The sequence below is a fragment of the Solanum verrucosum genome, unplaced genomic scaffold (genome assembly GCF_900185275.1).
Source record: "Solanum verrucosum unplaced genomic scaffold, falcon-dt-bn FXZP01000122.1, whole genome shotgun sequence".
Taxonomy (NCBI): Eukaryota; Viridiplantae; Streptophyta; class Magnoliopsida; order Solanales; family Solanaceae; genus Solanum; species Solanum verrucosum.
In genome coordinates, this window is record NW_026019847.1 from 127,618 (window position 1) to 150,459 (window position 22,842).

A 22,842-nucleotide genomic window follows, 5' to 3' on the forward strand; every position below is an offset into this window, starting at 1 on the left:
TCATATTGATCACTCGTATACCATCAATATTAATTGTGTTAAAATTATTTGTGATAATCTTGCAGATTCATGAACTAAGGCCTTTGCAAGAAAAAAGTCTGAATCACATCGAGGGGGATGAAATTGAAGCTAAAAAATATATTCTAAGTTATATATGAGGAAACCCAACCTGGGGACTAGATATCCTATAACTAGGTTCAATGGGAAGAACAAATCATATGATGACTTGTTGTGAAATGCACTATGTATTTAATTTTATTCAATCCCTATAATGTGAGTGCATTTGTCCTATAATGATTTGTGGAGGTTGAGTCTTTGAACTCTTAATGAAAGTTTGTATCTCGTATGAGTGGGGTGTCAAATTATAGGAGCACTCTTGACAGATTTCACTTATGTGAGTGTGAAAGTAGGCCGCTTTCTATGAGAATGAGCTTGTTCTAAAAAAATCACTCATGAAAATCGGGATATCACAAGGCCGTAATGTGCTGGATATAAAAACTTATGTCAACATCTTGATTATTGTGTGTAAATTGAAATACTTTATTTCCCTTAAGCAATAATAGTTCAAGTCTGAGACCATACTTTATTTCCCTTTATTAAAGTGTATAATTCAACAATGAGAAATGTCAAATGTCTCCTACACGTATGTAGCATATGATGTGCAACATTTGAGTTGTCCTTGATGACATTATATGCCCCATTACTCACATGAGTTAATGGCATAATGTGGCCATAATTTCTCCCTAACTTTGTAACCTCCAACTCATTATTCACCCGTTATTTTAACTTATTATGATTGTAACTTATGTAACTTTTGGGCTATTCATTTACCCAAATTTACTATCCACTATCTTCATATTCATTGCAAGGAAGAATTCATCACTTATAAATAGCGTGGTCTTCCTTTGTGTTGGGTACAAGAAGAAGTAACAAGAGATGTTTTTTTTTATCCCTCCCTAGGAGCTCCCACCCCTTTTTCTCCCTTGGTGACTCGAACTCGCAACCTTCGGGTTATAAGTGAGGGGTGCTTACCATCCAAGCAACTCCCTCTCGTCTAACTAGAGATGTACAAGAAAAGATAGAATGAAAAAGATGAGTAGTATTATATCGAGGTTAGTGTAGTGAAAGAGAGAGTTGAGACATAGAAAATATTTTAAGTCTTCAACTATATTCACTATACAAAAGAGTGTATTTATATGTTGAAGAAGATGTTCTTTTTGTGAACCTTTGGACTCTTCAACTAATCCAGAGTTGCTTGAGTTGTACACGTTGTTGGGTTGTTGTATCCTGGAGAGGACAAGTCAAGAGATATACTGCTGGATCGGTGTAGATTATGTCGCAGTGGGCCTGAATCTCCTTAAAGAGAGCGAGATATCCGTGCATCAACCTAAATATTTGTTTATGCAATTTTGTCATTTTATTTCAACTGTAATTTATTGTATTTGTGGTATATTACACCAACATTCCCTAATCATTTTTACAGCACCATCGTACAGTAAGCATGATGGAGTTGATAAACACAAAACAAAATAAGGATGAGTCTATAGTGAATTACATCAATCGCCAACAAATGTTGGGCTTAGATTGTAAGGATGAACTTTCTGAAACTTGTTGAAATTTTTATCCAAGAAATACATTGGGGCTTTGTGTATATCTTCCAAGGGATTAAACCTCGAACTTTTGAAGAATTAGCTATGCGCGCTTATAACATAAATTTAAGCATGAAAAAACATCACTTGTCTTTGACGCAAAGAAAGAAGCTTCTAAACTCAAGGAGTCATTAGATTCCATACAATGAATTTCATGGCGGTAACCGTGACTTCAACAAAGGCATCCATAAGACAAAAATTGAAAGAGAAAGTTTCATATCAACAAACGCGAGAAGTGAAAAATCAGTCTACCTTGAAGAAGTTACAAGCAAAAGGTGTATCCCTTTCCTGACTCTGGCGTTTCTATGATTCTTGATGAGTTGCTAACCAATGAAATCATTTCACTCCCTAAGTCAAAGAGATCCGAAGAATCCAACAAAATCGAAGTATTGTAAATTTCACTGCATTGTTAGTCATCATACCACAAATTATTTCATCCTAAAGGAAAATATCATGACCGTGATGTGAGAAGGAAAGATCATCATTGATGATGGTGAGACAGCTGATGCAAACCATGTCCGTGTCAAACTTGATTATAAAAAAAAGGTTCAATTTCAGATTTCTACGACCTCTGCTCTATGTGTCATCATCAAACATTGAAGAAGGAACCATCATGTTACAATTTGAGAGTTTCGAACCAAATGAAGTTTTTGTCTTTAAAAATCTACAAACATATCCAAGGTACATGACTTCTCCAATGACAAGAATGGTGACACTTGGACTTTGATCGCCCACAAAAGGCAAAAGCATCAAGAGACTTCTAAATTGCGACTTTCAAAAGTCAACAGAAGATCAAGTGCTAATCAGCTTCAACTACATTAATGCTTCATCAAAAAGGGTTAGAGGGATAGTTACATTGATGGAATCTCCCCCAAAATACTTCTCGATGTATGAGCCTAAATTATAAGTTGAAATGATTTTTAACATACAAGCCTAAATTACAAGTTAAAACGCTCTTAGACGCACGAGCCTAAATTGTAAGTTGAAAAGCTTTTTGATGCATGAGCCTAAACTGCAAGTTGAAATGTTGTCGGACATATGAGTCTAAACTACATGTCATCAAGCTCATCAAGTTTTAAAAAAATAATTAAAAAAAAGGACGCATCGTTACTTGATAATCACAATACTTCATTCAATGTGAAAACAAACATAAACTAAAGAAAGGAAAACAATTTGCATTGAAATATAAAAATATTTATTTCTTTAACATTGCAAGAGTTTATTACATCTATGATTAAAACAAGAATTAATTGAAATCCAATACAAAGAGCCTAAAGTCATGTAAATTATTAACTTCAAAGATTTTTTTTTTAGGAGGTTATGATCACTTAACTTATAAGCTCTCGTAAAAGGGCCCAATTACCATAAGAGGGTGGACAACCTCGCACAATGATCCATGATAATAAAATTTTATCGATTGGTTGTGGCTCAACACATCTACATCTTGTATATTCTTCGATTTAATCTTCCATATTTGGCAGAGATGTACTCCTTGAATTCTGATATCGTTTTATAGGATTAAACAACTCATGATTTGGATGCTTCAGGCTCAAGATACAGACGTTTTGGCGAGATTGCACAAAGTTGGACAAACGTCTGAGTTAACTTTAATGAAATATATGTGCAAATACAGGAAGTCATTGTGCTTAATTTTTGTAAATAGAGTAGTTCTTGGTGTCCTCTTTTCAATGAAGTAAAAGCTTTGAATTATGAATTTTTTACCATTGATGCGCGAAGTTGAAAAGCCAAGCAAAACGGGAACCAATTCATAAATATTCTGGCCTTGGTTTTTAAACATTTAGTAGTTTTTCAAGTTGTCTTTCAAACGGAACAAGAAGCTCATGATTCCAACGCTCCTACTCTGAGTTATGAATGAGCTGAGCAAGACAAAATTGTGAGCTGACTTCGAAGCAATATTTCTACCAATCCATAAAGCCTTTGACCTTCATTTTTACACATGTTGTAGTTCTTTGAATAGTCTACCATAGACGCATAAAGATGTGAAACAGACATCAGATTTAGAAATCGACTTCAGAAATTATTTCTGATCAATCTAGAGGGAGCTTTGCTAATCAAAAAGTTTTAAATTACTACAAGTGAAGAAGTTGTGTCCAAGTAAAACATGGTTGGTGTGAATTCATGAAGTAAATCAATTTGGTGAAAAATACTTCACCTACTTTTTGAAACCTAAGATAAAGCACAAGTTTGGATATTGCAATTGTTAAACCATGGAAAGCAATTACAACAAGTTTATTGTGTTTTCAATTGATAATACTTATCAAGAAGGATGCAAATGAAAGTTTTGCTTGAATGTCCATGTGTAAGTGTAAAGAATTAAGTCGCATTGTCCTATTTATGTTGAATACACAACAAATTATGGTTGCTTTACGTTTGAAAATGGAATTCTTTGCAAAGGAAGTGATCTAAGCTATTTTGAAATCAAAATCACTAGCTACACTTCACAACAAAGTGTGAACGCACATACAAAAAAAAAAGGGAGAAAAAGATATGTGTTGGTTCTTCGTTTTGAGGTACTTCAAGCCTCGTCTCATTTCAATAAATCTACCCTTGACGAATCTTGAATTAGAGGACATCTATAGACATATTAATTTTGTTGGATTCAATTATTCATATTTATTCGAGTTGAATAATTAATTTGGATTGTGCAAAAAAATAAGTCCAGTTTATTAAATTAAGTTCAAAGATCCATTTCACCTTGAAATTCAAATTCATGCCACATGTCAAGGTGACTTGGCATCCCAGTCAAGTTCAAGACCAACAAGAGAATGCCACATGTTCAAAGGATGTGGCCATTCTGGATCAAAGTTCAACAATCAATCAATTGATATGGCAATTCCGATCAAAGTTCAACAACCAATCAAAAACAGCCTTATCACATAACATTTGTGATAAACTTGAAGACTTACATTAAACAATCAAAAAGAGGCAAGATAGTTCATTTACACTTGGATTGCCTACCTCCTACAACTATAAATAGGAGGATTACATAATTTTTTTGAGGAAATTCTACGAGTATTGGAAAAATCTACAACATCAACTACATAGTTCTTCGAAAGAGTGGTCAACGTAGGTAAGTGCTTCTCAGAGGTCTACATCACCCTACATTCGACACATTCGAGAAATACATTTTTTAGACTCGAAGCCATCCTCTACTGTTAGCCATTGAAACACTACAAAAAAATTATTTGGTGAGAAGAATCAAGAGAACAACGGAATCATACTCGTAAAGATTCATCTATAAATTCCTTTTTCTTTTATTTATTTTAATTGTAGTTAATTTTCAGCATTACAAAAATTTGTTGCCAACAATAATATAGTAAAACCATATTCAATTATTATTTTCTTAATAATTGTGCCAAGTCAAAATATGACAACTGACAAGTAAAAGTGAATGGATGGAGTATCAAGTTATTCTTCTCTCTTTTATCTTTTTTTTTTTTTTTGCGGTAGAACTAGAACACAGTATTGCTTTATTCTTCTATAGTAAGATGAGCGAGTCTTGTATCCTAATCATTTTCCTTCTTACTCAGTTGTCTTTTTTGTTGCTCCTTTTTATTTTGCTTCCATAAACAACCCACAACCAATGATTTCTTTTTTTAAAAAATGGACCATAGTCCACACATGAATCTTAGTTAAATGCATATGTGCAATTTGGATGATTAGGAGTAGGTACTGAGATTCTAGTTGTTGGGAATTTAGTTGAATCATAAAACCGTGGCATGTGATGTAAGGTTAAACACACATTAGGGGATCAAACACAACCACATATTAAACCCTAGTACTAGTAATATTTAAGTGGAGAACAATAAAAAGACAAGCCCATTATACATCATCTCAAAGCGTGCGCCAAATGACCCTTGAAAATTCCTCAGTCATAAGAAATAGACGTGTTTCTAAATTTATCGGTCAAATGAAAATTTTGAAAATGCCCAACTGTCATGGGCATAGTGAACTTTGCCATTCTTGATGGTTGATGAGGAGTCTTTCATCATGTATGTGTTCATCATTACACACTCAACCACAACACAGGTAATTATAACTTGCTTGTTTCTTAGAGAGCCCTTCCACTTTGAAACATTCAACTGTTATTCCCTCTTCCCTTAGAAGTTGAGATCAAACATACATCTGACCATTCTTGTTAATATCTTGTGGACCGATGACCCACGCATCAGATATCAAACTGATAGAACAGACACTACACTTGATCTTACTCAAAGCCCGAGAAAGGAATATATAATTCATCTGACCATTCTTAAAAACCTTTTGGTGCCACTCATGAATCAGATGGGCCAGATTTCTTCATCAAGTGGGAGAATTACACCCTCCCATCATGAATCTTAAGAAAGGGTTACACTCTACTTCCAGCTGAGCAGCAGCCAATTTTGTGGCAAGGACAGTCCATGCGCATAACCGATTAGTCTGTCGAACAACCATTGTAATTGCTACTTCTGACCTTTCCGAGCTAGAAATCGTTCCCGAGCAGCTTGTATCATGCTGGCACGGTCTTCGGGTGGCTGAACTGCAGCAATTTCTTTCTTTTCCACAGTCGAAGTTACTTCTTGAATTTGGTTATCAGGCTGGCTAGATCCCCCACTGTTTCATGCACAAGAAAGTTCAAACAAATGGATAGGATAATATAAGTAAGTCGCCTCAAATCTCAAGCATATGTTACTTACCTCAGTTTGAACACATTTAGTTTATCAAGCTTCGCTAAGATTGGCGCAACCCATCGCATCTCAACTGCACATACATTCCGCATAAATGGGCGTGAAGTAACTATTAATTCATGATAGACGACATAGTTTGGAAGCATCCCATCCTCATCTGATTTTAGCACAGAAGATGGATGGACCTGCACAATGAATAGGAATATCAGTTAAAAGTAAAAATATGTCTAAGTTGGAAGACAGTGGCATATGAACAAGGATAGCCTAATAAATTGTCGCTAATTACTATTCCACATGAATCAACGAAGTTAAAATTCATAGAGGCGGTGGAACCCTAGGTTTCTCTCATAATGATTACAATCTATCTTTACTGCACTTTCTTAATTGTTAGATTATAATCTGTAGTTTTTGGTATTAATAATTAAAATCACCTTAAAAAGATAATTGGCACTTTATTACAAATAAATCAACGAACTAAGTCTTAACAACCCCATATAATTGGTCGCTGTTGAATTCAACTAGGAAATACTTCCCGTAATTACTATGACAATCGCTTACTCTTTTATGAGGGTACGATTGAGCATTATCAGCCTCCACAAAAATGGACAAACACAACGGAGTAGCACTGTGAAACAGTAATTACCTGTACGAGTTCAGACTTGAAACCAAGAGGCCGATACCCGTTATGTCGAATCATTCGTTCAGCAAGCTGATTTGCGTAACCAATGCACAGTGCTTTCCTCAAACTTTTGAACTCCTGTTGGCCGCCTCTCCGCCTATTGCTTGTTTGGACATCTAATGAGCCTAATTTTAAGCAGACAACATAAAGAAACATTTAGAAGCTTTATTTTTCCAGAAATATTATGCAGGCACCCATGCAGTACAACTACCAGAAACTAAACCCTAACTCAAGGGAGGCGCAAAGTTAATTGCATAGTAGACTACAGATGCCATATTATGATGTTTAAAATGAAAGGGACAAGTTAAAATTCTAAAACTCCCAAACAGGACAATCTGGAAGGCCATAATTTATCATTGTCTTGTATTTTGCAAACTCTAGCAACAGGAAACCATTACCTTTAGTGATTTTTTGCATTATTTGAGATAACTGTTTCCTGACATCTGTCACAAACACCATCCCGCGCACCTACATTGACAAGATCTGGAATGAATAGAATCTCCTTATGTCATTCCATTTATTTCAAAATGGCATAAAAAGTAAAAAAATAAAAAATAAAAAAAATCAAATAATCAAATAACAAAACCAGAGTAAAATACCTGTAAGTTGTTTTCTTTACACCAGTCAATGTTGTAGTCAGTCTGGTACCATTGCTCATAAATTTGGAGTAGCTGAATGTGATCACCCAAGCCAAAACCATCAGGAAGGTTTGAAAGAGTGTGCCTCCTCTTCTTCTCAGAGCTCTTACTGCAAGTTCAATGAATTAGTTTGTAATTTTTGAAGTATTGCCTGCTTAAGTACTGAAGGACAAAAGAATGCAAAAGAAGAACATAAGATTGCAATGCTTCAAGATGAAAAAACAACAAGACCATAACATCTTGTCTTCTTTGTCAAGTCAATGTAAGGCTTTGACCTGTGGAATGTTTTTTATCTGTACGGGAAATTGATAACAAACCAATTTGGTTACCTAATAATGAGAAACGACATAATCCTAATTAACAGTCACATATTCTTATATGACTTTGTCATTCTTTTGATACATAGATACTGTAGCAATATAATCTTTCAGACAGTGCTTAGCAGGAGAAGATGCTGATACAGTTGACAATCTATTTATCTTTGAAGAATCAAGCTGCTCTTCTCACCGTCAGCTTAATCCTTCCCTTCATTTTCAGTTCACAAGCTTCATGTTCAAAAATCACAGAGGTTTTGCACCATAAAAACACTAAATCTGGAACAAAGCAACCATTCTAGATCTCAGGCTAATTGCAGCTCTAATTCATTATACTTCTTTATCAAGAAACTTCACACATGATACTTGTATTTGACACAAAGATATGCAATAATTTTTCATTGAAACCACGACCAGATGTTCCGATGCTTTAATGCTGCGGAGAAACTTAATTTCTTTGCTACAGAAGAATATGCTCCCTCCCTTTCAAAATAAGTATTACACTTCTTTATCAAGAAACTTCACACATGATACTTGTATTTGACACAGATATGCAATAATTTTTCATAGAAACCACCACCAGATGTCCAATGCTTTAAGGCTGTGGCGAAACTCCATTTATTTGCTACAGAAGAATATAGTCCCCTCATTTCAAAATAAGTGGTGTTTTTTGCTAGGGCACACCCCTTCAGAAAACTACTCATTCCTAGAAAGTAAAATGCATTTTACTAACTTCCCCATAATAAATATTTTGTAAAAGATATAGCTCTTTAGTAGTTTCTTGGTGAAGTAAAATTAGAAACTATTCATTCCTAGAAAGTAAAATGTATTACTAACTTCCCCTTAATAAATATTTTGAACAAGATATAGCTCTTTAGTAGTTTCTTGGTTAAGTAAAATTATCTATATTTAAATAAGGGTAAAATTGGAAGAACATCATTAATGTCTTCTTGATAATGTGAAACACCACTAAATTTTAAACAAAACAGTAAAACACCACTTATTTTGAAATGGAGGGAGTATTAGATTTTCCTTGGTATAAATATCAAGTTGACTTAATGTTAAGGCTTAAGCAAATAGATCTATAAGGAGGAGGAATGCTCTCAGGCACAGTCCTGAAGAACACTCTCTCTCTCCTACTTCTTAGGAGAGAGAGACCCCTCTTTTTTGACCACGTTCCGGTGGCAGCTTGCCAGAATCAGCTAGCTTTCTTTCTCTCCTTTAGCTATTTCCTGCTGATTTAGCTGTTCCCCCACCTTTTCTTCTCTTCTAAACCAGTTCAGTGGTAAATCACTATTCTACCAATGTTCAAGAATAGGATTTATTTCAATGCTGGTTTTAAATCTTTTGACATTACGAGATGGAACTCTGGAAACTCAACTTGGTACGAATGGGTAGAAAGGAGTAGCAGACTGATGAAGAGAACCTCGATAAGCTGCAAGATCAGGAGTGGATTTGCTTCACACTCAAAGAAGCTTCTAAGGACCAGAAGAAGGTAGTGAGGAGATGGAAAATTACAGAGAAAAATGCTGAACAGTTCAGTACAAGAAAACAGAATGAGTATGGAAGATTTATAAGCATTCTGTCAATAAATAGAGGAGGAAGGTCAGTCTTGATTAAACCGGAAACTGCCTTAAATGCAGGTTGGTGTGACATTGCATTTGAGATAGAGAACTTCATTAATGCCCCCAAAAGGCAAAAGATCACCCTCCAAGATTGACAGAAATCAACTACCCCTATGCTAAATTAATACAGGAAAGTAAATTGGCCTGGTAAGACCACTCGTGAAGCAGAGTTGAGAAGCAAGAAGGGTAGAATAGAAATAGATGAAATTTCGGACAATGAAGGAAAAGGAATAGCTGAAATTTCAGACAATGAAGGAGAAGGACTATTGGCTAGATGCTTAGTTGGTAGTGTAGAAAAGGATTAGAAAGGCTATTCCCAGAACTAGAAAGGCTAAAACCAGAGTTTGGCTAGATGAATGACATGAAGAAGGCAACTTAGAAAGGCTATTCCCAGATATCTACTCCTTAGTACTACACCAACAGTTCACCATAGCAGAATTATGGACAACTGAGGGATGGAGATTCAACTTCAGAAGCAACTCAATGATTAGTAAATACCAAGAATGGCAGATTTCATCAACAAGATTGAGCAATTCAGTGGATTGGGAGCAGATGAAGATGAACTATGGTGGCAGGGAGAAGAGAAAGGCACATACAAAGTGAGTAAAGAGTACAGGAAAATGAACAACCACAACCAGCAGCCAAGCAGTTGGTCATGGAAGAACATTTGGAAAACTAAAATACCATATTAAGTGTCATGCTTTGTGTGGGTTCTGGCAGAGGAGGCAGTGCTTACCCAAGAGAACCTAATGTAAAGGGGATAATTTAAGCCCCAGGTGCTTCTTGTGTGTGTGTGGGGGGGGGGGGGGGGGGGGGGGGGGGGGGGGGGGGCAGAGATCGTGATCATCTATTCTTACATTGTAGAATCACAGGACAACTATGGAGATTGTTTTTGAACCTCAGAGGAATGAATAGCAGGGAGCATGCCTGGGAAGATTACAGAAGCCTTAACAAGCTGGGAACAGGCTGGGTTGTTGGCCAAGAATAGAGGCAGGTGGAGGATAGTACCAGAAAGCATTTGATGAATATTAGGGAAGGAGAGGAATTCTAGGTGTTTTGAGAGCTTAGACAACAGTATGCAACAGATTAAGCGCAATTGCATCTTGCTACCGTGTTTTGGTGTAATCAGTTACTTTCTAATGATCCTGTCTCTATCATTGATGTTTTAGACTCATTATAGACATAGGAATAGGATCATAGATGTAGGTAGTACTTTGTAAATATGGGGTACGACACCTCATGCAAGATTCAGATTATATATATATATATATATATAAGTTACCAGTTTCAAAATAAAATATCAAGTTGACTTGTACGGAAAACAATGGGATTTATAGACATCAATTCTACCACAAATCAGTACATGCATGAATTCTGGACAATTCTATACCTTGGGGCAGGAAGCAATGTGGTCTCAGCAGACAACATGGAAACAACAGTCAGTGCTTGGGACAAGCAATCCAACTCATTTGCCTCTAATAAGGTCCTCGAAAGAGAAGGTTCCAGTGGAAGCTCTGGACAAAATTGAAAAGTTAGATCTCCTTTAGTTTTGTTACTGAATGGATCACTTTATAATCTCCAAAATTATGGATTGCAGGAGAACTGTAGTGTACTTTATGAACTCCCTCCATAGTTCTCAAGGGGAGGAAGCCAAATTTAAAGGAAAATTCATGTGTCATCCTTTCCAAGCAAGCTTTGGCTTTTTTTTCTTCTGAGGTGGGAGGGTCTGGATTACAGGCCACCTCTGATCTAAAATAGAATATAAATCAATAGAGATGAACTATTACCAGCCATCTTTCGTCCAAGACTTGTGATTGAACCATTTTCATCAATTGCATCGACTAAATATAACTGCTTCAAGGCATCCTCTAAAGACTCGACTGCAACAAAAGTAACAAAACAATGAATAATTGAACAGGTAGACATTTTACAAAGGTAGAGGAGATTTGGAGAATAAGTCCAATTAGAATAAGGTAAGAGAAAGTGATGCTTACCGGAAGGAGAGTCGAGAAAATCAAATTTGAGAATATCCATATCAGCAAGATCTAAGGACTTCAAATAAAGTACAGTTCCAGCCAGTGAAGACCTTTGTATTTCAGGAATCGTTGCATCCAAAAAGTCATCATGGTAAACCGTAGAGGGATATAAACGATAACACTTTCCAGGACGTGTTCTACCAGCACGTCCTGCACGCTGCTTTGCCTGCACCCTGCAGACATTCATAGATGGAAAGCTCAAACATATTCTTACTCCAGTAGAATAACCTTGTATGTTATATCAACATATGTTAAACGGAATAAAAAGCCATATACTTTTACTGAAGTAGAAGTAATCCTATATTAGTATCAACAAATATTCGACAGATAAAAAATGGGACACTAAGCAAAGATTGCATACTAAGTTTTTGTACTTTGCAACTGCCGAAAGAACAAAGTAGTCAATAAGGTATCCAAAAACTGTCTGGTGACTAAACCCATACGGGGTAAAGATGGTATTAGCTGCAAAATCATCAAAGCAACCTTTGAACTACGGGACCAACATACTAAGGGGAACAATATTTTCCCCGAAATACCTTTTGATTCTCAAAAAGCTAGATTTTCCAACTGTTAATGCAATTTTACACGGCAAACAACGAGTCCTTTCTTAAGCACCCAAAACCAGGTCAACTGAAAGAAAATAAAGAGAAAAAAAAGGTAACATGTTAACTTACTTGCTAATCTGAACAACCTCTAATGAGTACATGCCAGTGGATGGGTTATACTGTCGCTGCTTCACATACCCAGAGTCAATAACATACCTGTCATCAGTTTTTTGCATGAAAAAGCAGTTTAGTGATGTCCAAAAGCAGAAAACATGAATTTAATATCCATTACATAGAAAGCATAAATGGAAATGCAATAAAAATCCCACACCTTAGTTTGCAGTTAGTAGGCCACACTACGGGAAAGAAGGGAGGGAGGATAAGTGGAATCTGCAACTAGAGGAAGGATATATTCTCTTTTGTTATGCTTTCACAGAAGTACGAGGAAGCAACATTCCTCTCCCATTGATTTTCAAGTGGAAAGAAGAGAATGATTATGAGTTCATTATAGTACTAATTACTCAGTTTGTGACAGTCAAATATTGCAAAAGAGACATCACAGGATCTTTTGAGTTCAATTATTCCATCATCCCTGTCTAAAAGAAACAAGGACAAATTCAAACAAGCATAAGCAAGGTTTTTTTATATTTCTCTTTTCCTAGTCCTCCTCCCCTCTCGAATAAAAAAGGGACTTCCCTATCCTGAAAATTTCTACGACTCTTAAATACAACACTTTCTTATCCTAAAACTAAGTTGATTACATCAATAAATTACATTGGCATTCTGACAACAGCAATCTTCAAATGAGTAAAAGAAAGAAGTAATCAAAACTACTGGCTGAGGCCTTCCTTAGAGGGGATGACATTCTTGCAAGAGCCTATACTGCAATTGCTGGGGTCTTTGTTTGAAAGATGTTTGGCCTAATTATTATTATTATTCCCTTGAGAAGATGCTAACTCGAAACACATATATAATAGCACTTTTGGGAAAGTAAACTTAAATTTTGAAGTGTTTATACTATAAGGGGTCATTTGGTAGCTAGTTAGAGTTATGTAGGGATTAGTTATGAGTGAATCTATGTATTATTTTATGCAGGTATTAGCTATTCATGTATTAGTTATGTAGGAAATAGTTATTCATCTATTAGTTATTCCACCTTCTATCCTACATAAAATAATACATAGATTCCCTCATAACTTATACATGTATTAGTAACTAGGTTTCTAATTGTCAACCAAATGTCGTATTAATTTTATACATGAATAACTTATTTTCTATTTACCTATCAAATGTCGTATAAGTTATACGGAAATTAATACATGGGTAACTTGTTTATTATCCAGCTACCAAATGACCCCTAAGGTAAATGATTTTAGCTGGAAATATCCGTTGTACAAGGTCTAGCACTCCAAGTGCAAGTATTAGTCGCCTCCCCAAACTTTTAACAGGAAAACATATACTACATATTCATGCTCAGACAGCAAGTCAAAACATCAGGGGGCATTAAAATCCCATTGATTTCACCCATTAATCTTATTGGTTTTCTAGATAACCATTAGTTAGCAATGAACTGAGTAGGCAGCATTTGTCCATAGATTCCAAATATTTTTCACTTTTTTTGGAATTTATGGAGTTGGAGTTGAAGATGGAGTTGCGCTTGGTTATACCTTTTTGCAAAGAATATTTGGAGTAATACTTAAATACAACTTCAAAAGTGAAAATGAGTAAGAAAATAGGTTATAAGTTGTTTTTCAAATTTGAAATACAATTTTAGACTTTGGAATTTTCATGGTCAGAAACTGATTTTCAAATAAAGTGAAAAATTGTTCTGGAAAAAATTGAATAATTTTATGGCCAAAGGGGTCCTGAGTCTTCTTGTAAACCACCAAACTATTACATGATCAATCATTGCAAATCCTATCTGAAAAATAGAAACTTGAGCATTCTAAGCATCACAAAGTCACAAAAAGATAAGAAACAATCAGTCGGAAAATATGTCAACACTTGAATAACCTCCAACAATTGTGCATAATGGTGTCAAATCTACTTACACAACACCGTCAACAGTCAAGGAAGTTTCAGCAATATTTGTAGAAACAATAAACCGCCTACAATTTGGAGGTGGAGGACTGAAAACACGCACCTGTCCATCAACAGAAAATAGCAAAAGGAGAACTGCTCAATACATAATTGTGATGAGAGAACAAATGCATATAGAATTTACAAGAGCAATAACAATGCAGCTACCAGTATTCAGCTTGGTAAACCACTTGTGGCTGAAGAAAAAGAAGGAGAAGAACACTGATCTGAAGTTTTATCAAGAAGATGATCAATCAAATACAAATATGTTCTCTAAGCAAGTTTAACTCAACCACATATTCCACTTATGTTGTGTAGTCGCTATATAAACTATGCCACAACAACTATGAAAACCAAATTACTTATCACATATTTCAACAACAAAAAACTTTTTGTAGTCAATTGCATTTATCCTTTTCCCTTACAAAAAAATTATTTGCTGTTAACTGCTGAACAAATGGAGTGACTCAATCACAACTAAAAATGAAACAAACATGAAACATTCCAGCACAGACAACTGCCACTATCCATTCTGGAAGCCAGCAAGGACTATGACACGCTAGTTCACCTTCAGTAAAACATTAAGTCTAACTATGAAACTCTGGGCACTCAGAAGGGTCAAGTCAGACACAACAGTAGATCATCTGACCTAACTAGATCAAGAAAATTCAGGCTGTCAGGGCAAGGATTTTAAGAAGGAAAACAACTTGCCTGCATCTCAGGTGGCAAGGATCCATGAAGAGGAAGGATTAGGGCATCCATACAAGAACCTTCTTCTAAACTTTGAACTCTCTCCTCCAACTTCAATACCAACTTCTCTATGTCATCCTATATAAGATTCTCAATTTCACTTTCCAGGAAATAGTACATCCTCAACCATTTACTTTTTAGTGGGAGATACAGAAGGACAACAATATACAGAAAAAGTATCAGACAGGAAATACATCTATAAAAACTCACCTGCCCTGTCAAAAATATTAAAATGTCCCCTTCTGGCTCCCGTACATGAATATCTGTGCACCCAAATGAATTATCAGACCAAATTCAGAAAGGCAAGAAATTTTACACAGATAAGGAAAGGTAAACATATCAGATTTAAGTAAGAAGAAGAAAGATATGAAAGGTCAAAATCAAGATTCAAACTTAAACAAGCCGAAGATGTCATAGTTTTCATACCAATAGCTTTTTTTAAAGAAGCCTCGACATAGCTTTTAGGAAGCTCTGAGATGTGTACTATTTCCACGGGAAATAACTCTCCTGGTACAGTAAGGACGGGGCAGTCAGAGAAGAACCTAGATACCTTTCCACCATCAAGAGTTGCTGATGTGATCAAGACTTTCAAGTTTGAGTGACGCCATTTGATTAATCTTTTCATTAGACCTAGCAATATATCCCTGTGATTATTCCATAATGAAAAAAGTTATCAACAGAGATGGGCAACACCACCTAAGCATAAATAATAGAAGAAAGACTACGACAATATAACAGTTGGATATATCTCTACGATGTCAAAATGAGATTGACACATAGAAGGGCATGGAAAGTGGATCTAACGTGTTCAAACTCCTCTCATGTGCTTCATCCAATATGATGACGGAATACTGATTCAGCTCCGGATTGAAAAGACTCTCACGAAGGAGCACTCCATCCGTAAGATACCTGCAATTTGAATAATCTTCCAGTTAAATGTCTGAAAAGCAATCAAGGAACAAAATCAATAGGAAGTGTCAATGGTAGGAATAGGTATAAATGATAAATCAGAACCACAAAAATACTTGATACGTGTTTTTTCCGAAGTTCTATCTTCAAATCTTATGGCATAACCAACTTCCTCTCCAATTCGAACATTTTGCTCCTGTGCAACTCGTCTGTCCATGAAAAGTTGAAGGAATTTATCAAAGAACGAACGGGAAAAAAATTTAAAAATTCGAAGTATGAAGCAAAATAGGAGAACACCAAAATGTTGGTCTAACTACAGCACAAAGCAAATATATAAAACAGGTGTTGAATAGCACTTTTTCAAGCTTCTATTACCTATCAACAAGAGAGGATTCCGGTCAAGGCTAATGTGGCAATTTCCTTGACTGGTTTTCCAAACACTACAAAAAATTGTACTTATACTACTAAGTGTTTTTCCTCATTTACCCTTGCCCCAATTAAGCATTCTCAAACAACAAGACTTCTGAAATCATGTAAAGGGTCTCAAACTGTCCTCATCTAATGGAAATAAAGTCTCTAGTCTACTAATACATATTAAACACTTGTTATCATAATCCTCAATAACTCTCTTGTTCAGAGGAACCAAAAATCTCAGATTAGCTTAGTTTTTACTATTATATGACGCTGTTTCCCCTTCTCCCATCTCCATTGAAATGTCCTCTGGTTAGCCATTTCCTTCAGCAAAAGATAACCAAGTCAGTCTCATCATTCTGAGATTCGTTACCCAATTCATCTTATCCCCCGCATAAAGACAAGCCAAACAATGTCACATCCCATTCCATAAAAGAGAAATAAATTAATGAAATTCTTGATCCATAATTTGGAAATCAACTGGCAAATCCAAGCATGGACGAAACTAGTGAATGATGCAACCTTATTTCCAGAAAAATTATGAAGCACAATGAGTTCAAAAAAATCCAGCCATGTTCAGGGAGTTCACTTCCAAGAGGTCTAAGATGATGACAATAATTCTAAACAGAAGTTCAGGAACAACAATGTGATATTTATATATTCAATGCTATGAAATTACATTACAAGGCACAAGCATAGAAATATGCAGGTTATAGCTCATTCCTGGACTAACTAACAGGCAGAGGCGGAGCCAAGATTAGGAGTTTGGGGGTTCTAAATCAATTTTTTGGGAGGTTCACAAGTTAATATATATATATATTTTTTTTTTAAAAATTTTCTAATACAAATATAAGGTCTACAAAAAAGCTAGTGGGTTCGTCCGAACCCATGAACCCCACCTAGCTCTGCCTCTGCTACCAGGTGCTTGTAACTAACTCTCTTTTTTTCTTGGATGACCGTGGTGTTGGGGCCAGCTATAACTTTAAAGAGTGATTCAAAACGATTGTCTGAATTGGGACATGGGTAGTTTAGTAGAACTAGTCTTTGGGTCTTTGTTAAGTAGTTTCCTATATTTACTCAAGCTTCATTAGTGTTGCTGATTAAGTGTCATAGTGGGTTACAGGACCTATATTTTAGGATTAGTTGTTTATCTCTTAGCCTATATATCATGTGGGCATATTTTGTTATTTCAGTACTTCCAATTAATCTGAAATTAAGCGCAGTAGCAGTTTTCCTTCTCTTTTTTATTATTTCCAGATTTCTCTGTACTTTTTCTCCAACAAATTTGGTATCAGAGCCAGCCATGGCAAGTAGCAATAGTGCATTGAGTGTGGCACAACCACTCATTCCTGTCTTCAAGGGAGAAAGCTACGAATTCTGGAGTATCCATATGAAAACTATACTCAAATCTCAAGATCTTTGGGACTTGGTAGAATGTGGATTTGCAGATCCCAATGAAGGAAACAAACTGCGAAGCAACAAGCAAAAAGATGCTAAAGCGGTGGTTTTTAATCAGCAGGCTGTTCATGATAGTGTCTTTTCGCGGATAGCAACAACAACCACATCCAAACAAGCCTGGACGATTCTCCAGAAAGAGTTTCAAGGCGATTTAAAGGTCATTGTGGTGAGACTGCAATCACTTCGGCGTGATTTTGAAACCTTGATGATGAAAAGTGGAGAATCCATTGCTGGTTTTTTGTCTAGAACAACGACAATTGTTAGTCAAATGCGATCCTACAGAGAGAAGGTAACTGATCAAACCATTGTGGAAAAGGTATTGCGAAGCCTAACTCCAAAATTTGATCACGTAGTTGCTGCGATAGAAGAATCCAAGGATCTATCCGTCTTTTCCTTTGATGAACTGATGGGATCTCTTCAAGCTCATGAGGCGAGAATTAATCGATCCACAGAAAAGAATGAAGAGAAGGCATTCCAAGTTAAAGATTCAGCCACCAAATATGGAGAAAATAATGGTCCAACAAGCAGAGGTCGAGGAAGACGAGGCTTTCGCGGTGGTCGAGGTCGTGGTTATGGAAGGGGCAGAGGAAGAAATGATGGACACAGGCAGTCCAATGAGCAAGGTAACACAAAAAATGGCATTCAATGTCATCACTGTCAGCGTTACGGACATATAAGGGCTGATTGCTGGTATAAAGATCAGAAAATAAATTTTGCAGCAACAGAAAACGAGGAAGAGAATTATCTTTTTATGGCTTGCACTAATACAGACCATAAGCCAAGTGATCTATGGTTTGTATACAGTGGTTGTTCAAATCATATGACAGGTGTCAAATCTTTGTTCCATGAGCTTGACGAGAAGCAAAAGAAAAGGTGCAACTTGGCAATACAAAAGAGTTACTGGTTGAAGGAAAAGGCATGGTGAGCATTGACACTAATCAAGACAAAGTAAATATGATAGATAATGTTCAATTTGTACCCGATTTAGGATATAATTTGTTGAGTGTTGGGCAACTAATGACCAATGGATATTCTCTTTGGTTTGATGATGATGCTTGTGTCATTACAAGTAAGAAGTCGGGCAAAAAGGTTCATATCACTATGACGCCAAATAAGATGTTTCCGCTGGATGTTTCTGATATGGAAAATTTTGCCCTTGCTGCAAGTGCTAAGGATGACTCAAAGTTGTGGCATTTGAGGTACGGTCATCTCAACATAAACGGCCTTAAATTGCTAGGTGATAAAGGAATGGTTCTTGGACTTCCAAAAATTAGTTCTCTTGATTTATGTGAAGGGTGCATTTATGGGAAACAAACCAGGAAATCTTTTCATGTTGGAAAGGCATGGAGAGCTTCTAAATGTTTAGAATTAATACATGCTGACCTATGTGGTCCTATGCAGACTAAGTCCTTAGGTGGAAGTCGTTATTTCTTGTTGTTTACTAACGATTATAATCGCATGAGTTGGGTGTATTTTCTGGAAAACAAGTCAGAAACTTTTGAAAAGTTTCAGGTGTTTAAAGCTTTGGTAGAGAACCAAAGTAGCTGCAGTATCACTGTTCTTCGCGCAGATAGAGGAGGAGAGTTCGTGTCCAACAAATTCAATTCGTTTTGTGAAAAAAATGGCATCCATAGGGAGTTTAACAACTCCTTATACCCCAGAGCAAAATGGTGTCGCTGAATGGAAGAACCAGACTGTGGTGGAGATGGCAAGGAACATGTTGCAAGCAAAGGAACTCGCAAATCAGTTATGGGCAGAAGCTGTGGCAGCATCTGTTTACTTGCTGAATCTTTCACCAACAAAAGCTGTTATGAATAAAATTCCTTAAGAAGCTTGGCATTGTAGGAAACCAAATGTAAGTCATTTACGGGTTTTTGGGTGTGTTACTTATGGTTTGGTAAGTTCACAAGCTCGTCAAAAGCTTGATGAAAAATCTGAAAAATGCATTTTTGTTGGCTATTGTACTCACTCCAAAGTATATAGATTGTATAACCCTTTTAATGGCAAGATCTTACTTAGAAGAGGTAATATTTGATGAAAATGCAAGTTGAGATTGGAGTGAAAAATTGGTGCGACAAGAGACTCCTATGCCTCTTGGAATCACTGAAGATGAAGGAAAAGAGTCAACCCCTTCAAGTACACTTTTAGGTTCTTTTGTGGTGTCACAAAGCTCGCCAATTGTAGCAACTCATGAAGAGTCTTCAGATGAGATTATTCCATTAAGAAGATCAACAAGGCTTAAAAATCAAAATCCCAAGTATGCTAATAACCTTTATACGTCTTGTCAGTTTGCTCTTATTGTTTCAGATCCCATGAATTATGAAGAAGGTGCTGGAAAAGAAGAATGGAAGAAAGCAATGGTGGAAGAAATGAAATCCATCGAAAAGAATGGAACATGGGAAATGATGGAGTTACCAAACGGAAAAAATGCAATTGGATTGAAGTGGGTGTTCAAAACAAAGTTTGCAGCTGATGATAGCCTACAAAAGCACAAAGCTCGTCTTGTGGCAAAAGGGTATGCACAACAATATGGTGTTGATTTTGAAGAAACATTTTCTCCAGTAGCTCGATTTGATAGTGAGGTTGGTTCTAGCATTGGCTGCACAATTGCAATGAGCAGTTTATCAATTTGATGTCAAGTCAGCATTCCTCAATGGACTTACAAGAAGAAGTCTATGTCACACAACCTGAAGGTTTCACAAAGGAAGGCAATGAAACAAAGGTGTACAAGCTGAAAAAGGCGTTGTATGGCTTGAAGCAAGCCCCTCGAGCGTGGTATAGCAAGATTGATGGATACTTCCACAAAAATGGATACATAAGAAGTGAGAATGAACCCACCTTATATGTGAAGAAGGAAGGTAATGATTTCATTATTGTATGCCTTTATGTTGATGATATCATTTACACTAGTTCTTCACGTTCTCTTCTGGAAGAGTTTAAGTCTCAAATGATGAATGAGTTTGAGATGTCAGATATGGGTTTATTACATTACTTTCTTGGCCTTCAAGTCCATCAAACTGAAGAGGGAATATTTCTTTCACAAAGGAAATATGCTAGAGACCTACTCAATAAATTTGGCATGCTTAATAGCAAGCCTGCGGCTACTCCAATGAATATCAGTGAGAAATTGCAGCAGGTAAATGAAGAAGAATTGACAGATGCAAAGAGGTTCAGAAGCTTGGTTGGAGGTCTGATATATTTGATGCATACTAGACCTGATATTGCATATCATGTTGGTGTTATTTCCAGGTTTATGCAACAATCTTCAAAGGTACACTATGGGACAACAAAGAGAGTCTTGTGGTACATTGCTGGAATTTTAGACTTTGGTATTTGGTACTCCAAAATTGATAATTTCAGATTGTGCAGGTACACAAATAGTGATTGGGCAAGTTCATTGGACGATAGTGTTTCGGCGAATGTTTTCACTCTAGGTTCAGGTGGTGACGTGGAGTTCAAAGAAGCAAGCTACAACATCATTGTCAACTTCAGAAGTTGAGTACATTGCAGCAACTTCAGCAGCTTGTCAAGCCGTCTGGCTAAGGAGAGTGTTAGCTGATCTTCAACAGGAGCAGAGAGGAGCAACAGAGATATTTTGTGACAATAAAGCAACTATCTCCATGACAAAGAACCCAACATTCCACAGCAGGACAAAGCATATTGATAGTCGTTATCATTTTATCCGCGATTTGGTAGCAAAGGAGGAAATATTATTGGAATATTGCAACACACAAGAGCAATTGGCTGATGTATTGACAAAGGCTTTATCGAAGGAGAAATTCTGCTATTTCAGAGGATTGTTTGGTGTTTGTAGTTTTGAATCAAGAGGGAATGTTAAAGAGTGATTCAAAACGATTGACTGAATTGGGACATGGGTAGTTTAGTAGAACTAGTCTTTGGGTCTTTGTTAAGTAGTTTCCTATATTTACTCAAGTTTCATTAGTGTTGTTGATTAAGTGTCATAGTGGGTTACATGACCTATATTTTAGGATTAGTTGTTTATCTCTTAGCCTATATATCATGTGGGCATATTTTGTTATTTCAGTACTTCCAATTAATCTGAAATTAAACGTAGTCGCAGTTTTCCTTCTCTTTTTTATTATTTCCAGATTTCTCTGTACTTTTTCTCCAACAATAACTAGCTCCTTTAACTACTCTAACTAACCCTAAGACATCGGTATAGCTTCCACAACTTGCCCAACTGTACTAACTACTTCTGCAACTTTGAACTGAGTTTTGCATAGATATGCATAAGCAAATAGGGAAAAAAAACTAACTTTTTTGGTTATAGAGGAGAACGAAACCGTGGTTCATTCACTTCTCGACTCAAATTTCAATGTCCCGACCAGAGCAAACAACCATCAATTTTTACTTTTTCGTTATAGTACATACAATGAAAATTTTGAACTCAAACAAATAAATGGATAAATAAACGGCAATTGGTATAGTTGTGAGATATAATTGAGCAGAAAAAAGTAGTATAATGTGGAGGATTACCTAGAAACAGAAACAGCAGCAACACGGCGAGGCTGAGTAACAGCGATGATTCCAGATTTAGCATAACCCCTTCGGTAAAGTATTTGTGGAAGTTGTGTACTTTTACCGGAACCAGTCTCACCAATAACAACTACTACTGGGTTTTCCTTCACTGTTTCTACGATTTTCTCCTCAAATCGTACTATAGGTAAATCCCCCATTGATTGATTCAAACCCTCACTTTACACCACTTCTCTATTCTTTGGAGACCCAAACTTTGTTCCTCCCCAACTTACACTTTGTGGGGAAAGTTGTTACTACTTTTTTAATCTTTTCTATCGAGAATGCTAAAAGTATACTTCAACTTTGAAATAGATTAAAGAGAAAATATATACCACTGAATATATCATTCTGATTAATTTTAACATCACTCATATTGTCACGAAATATGGGCACGTAAATGACTCTTAATACAGCTTCAAACTAATGTAAAATTGTCATGTGGCACTCCCAATTTGATTTATTTTGAAACAAACCCATAAAAATCCATGTATTAATTTTTTTACCTTTATTAAGAATAGTTTT

The 22,842-nt window shown here is 36.2% G+C and overlaps 1 protein-coding gene and 1 pseudogene across 1 annotated transcript; both read right to left on the reverse strand.

Moving 5' to 3' along the window:
• Positions 1-5,478: 5,478 nt before the first annotated feature.
• On the reverse strand, positions 5,479-22,542 carry LOC125817242 (probable pre-mRNA-splicing factor ATP-dependent RNA helicase DEAH4). The gene is made up of 16 exons (XM_049496790.1): positions 22,279-22,542; positions 16,029-16,121; positions 15,808-15,912; positions 15,430-15,647; positions 15,214-15,266; positions 14,965-15,081; positions 14,226-14,317; positions 12,304-12,390; positions 11,588-11,802; positions 11,381-11,473; positions 10,984-11,107; positions 7,616-7,763; positions 7,415-7,484; positions 6,981-7,141; positions 6,347-6,522; positions 5,479-6,263 (listed from the first exon to the last, which is right to left on the reverse strand). Exons 1-16 carry the CDS (start codon positions 22,476-22,478, stop codon positions 6,113-6,115), a joined length of 2,103 nt encoding a protein of 700 aa, XP_049352747.1. The 5' UTR covers positions 22,479-22,542; the 3' UTR covers positions 5,479-6,112.
• On the reverse strand, positions 5,773-5,901 carry LOC125817402 (U2 spliceosomal RNA; annotated as a pseudogene).
• Positions 22,543-22,842: the final 300 nt, after the last annotated feature.

Coding starts and splice junctions, on each gene's coding strand:
- LOC125817242 (XM_049496790.1), bottom strand. CDS start 22,478: ATGGGGGATTTACCTATAGTACGATTTGAGGAGAAAATCGTAGAAACA. Junction 15,913..16,028: donor TCGGAAAAAACACGTATCAA/GTATTTTTGTGG, acceptor TTCAAATTGCAG/GTATCTTACGGATGGAGTGC. Junction 11,803..12,303: donor GAGGTTGTTCAGATTAGCAA/GTAAGTTAACAT, acceptor GAATGTCTGCAG/GGTGCAGGCAAAGCAGCGTG.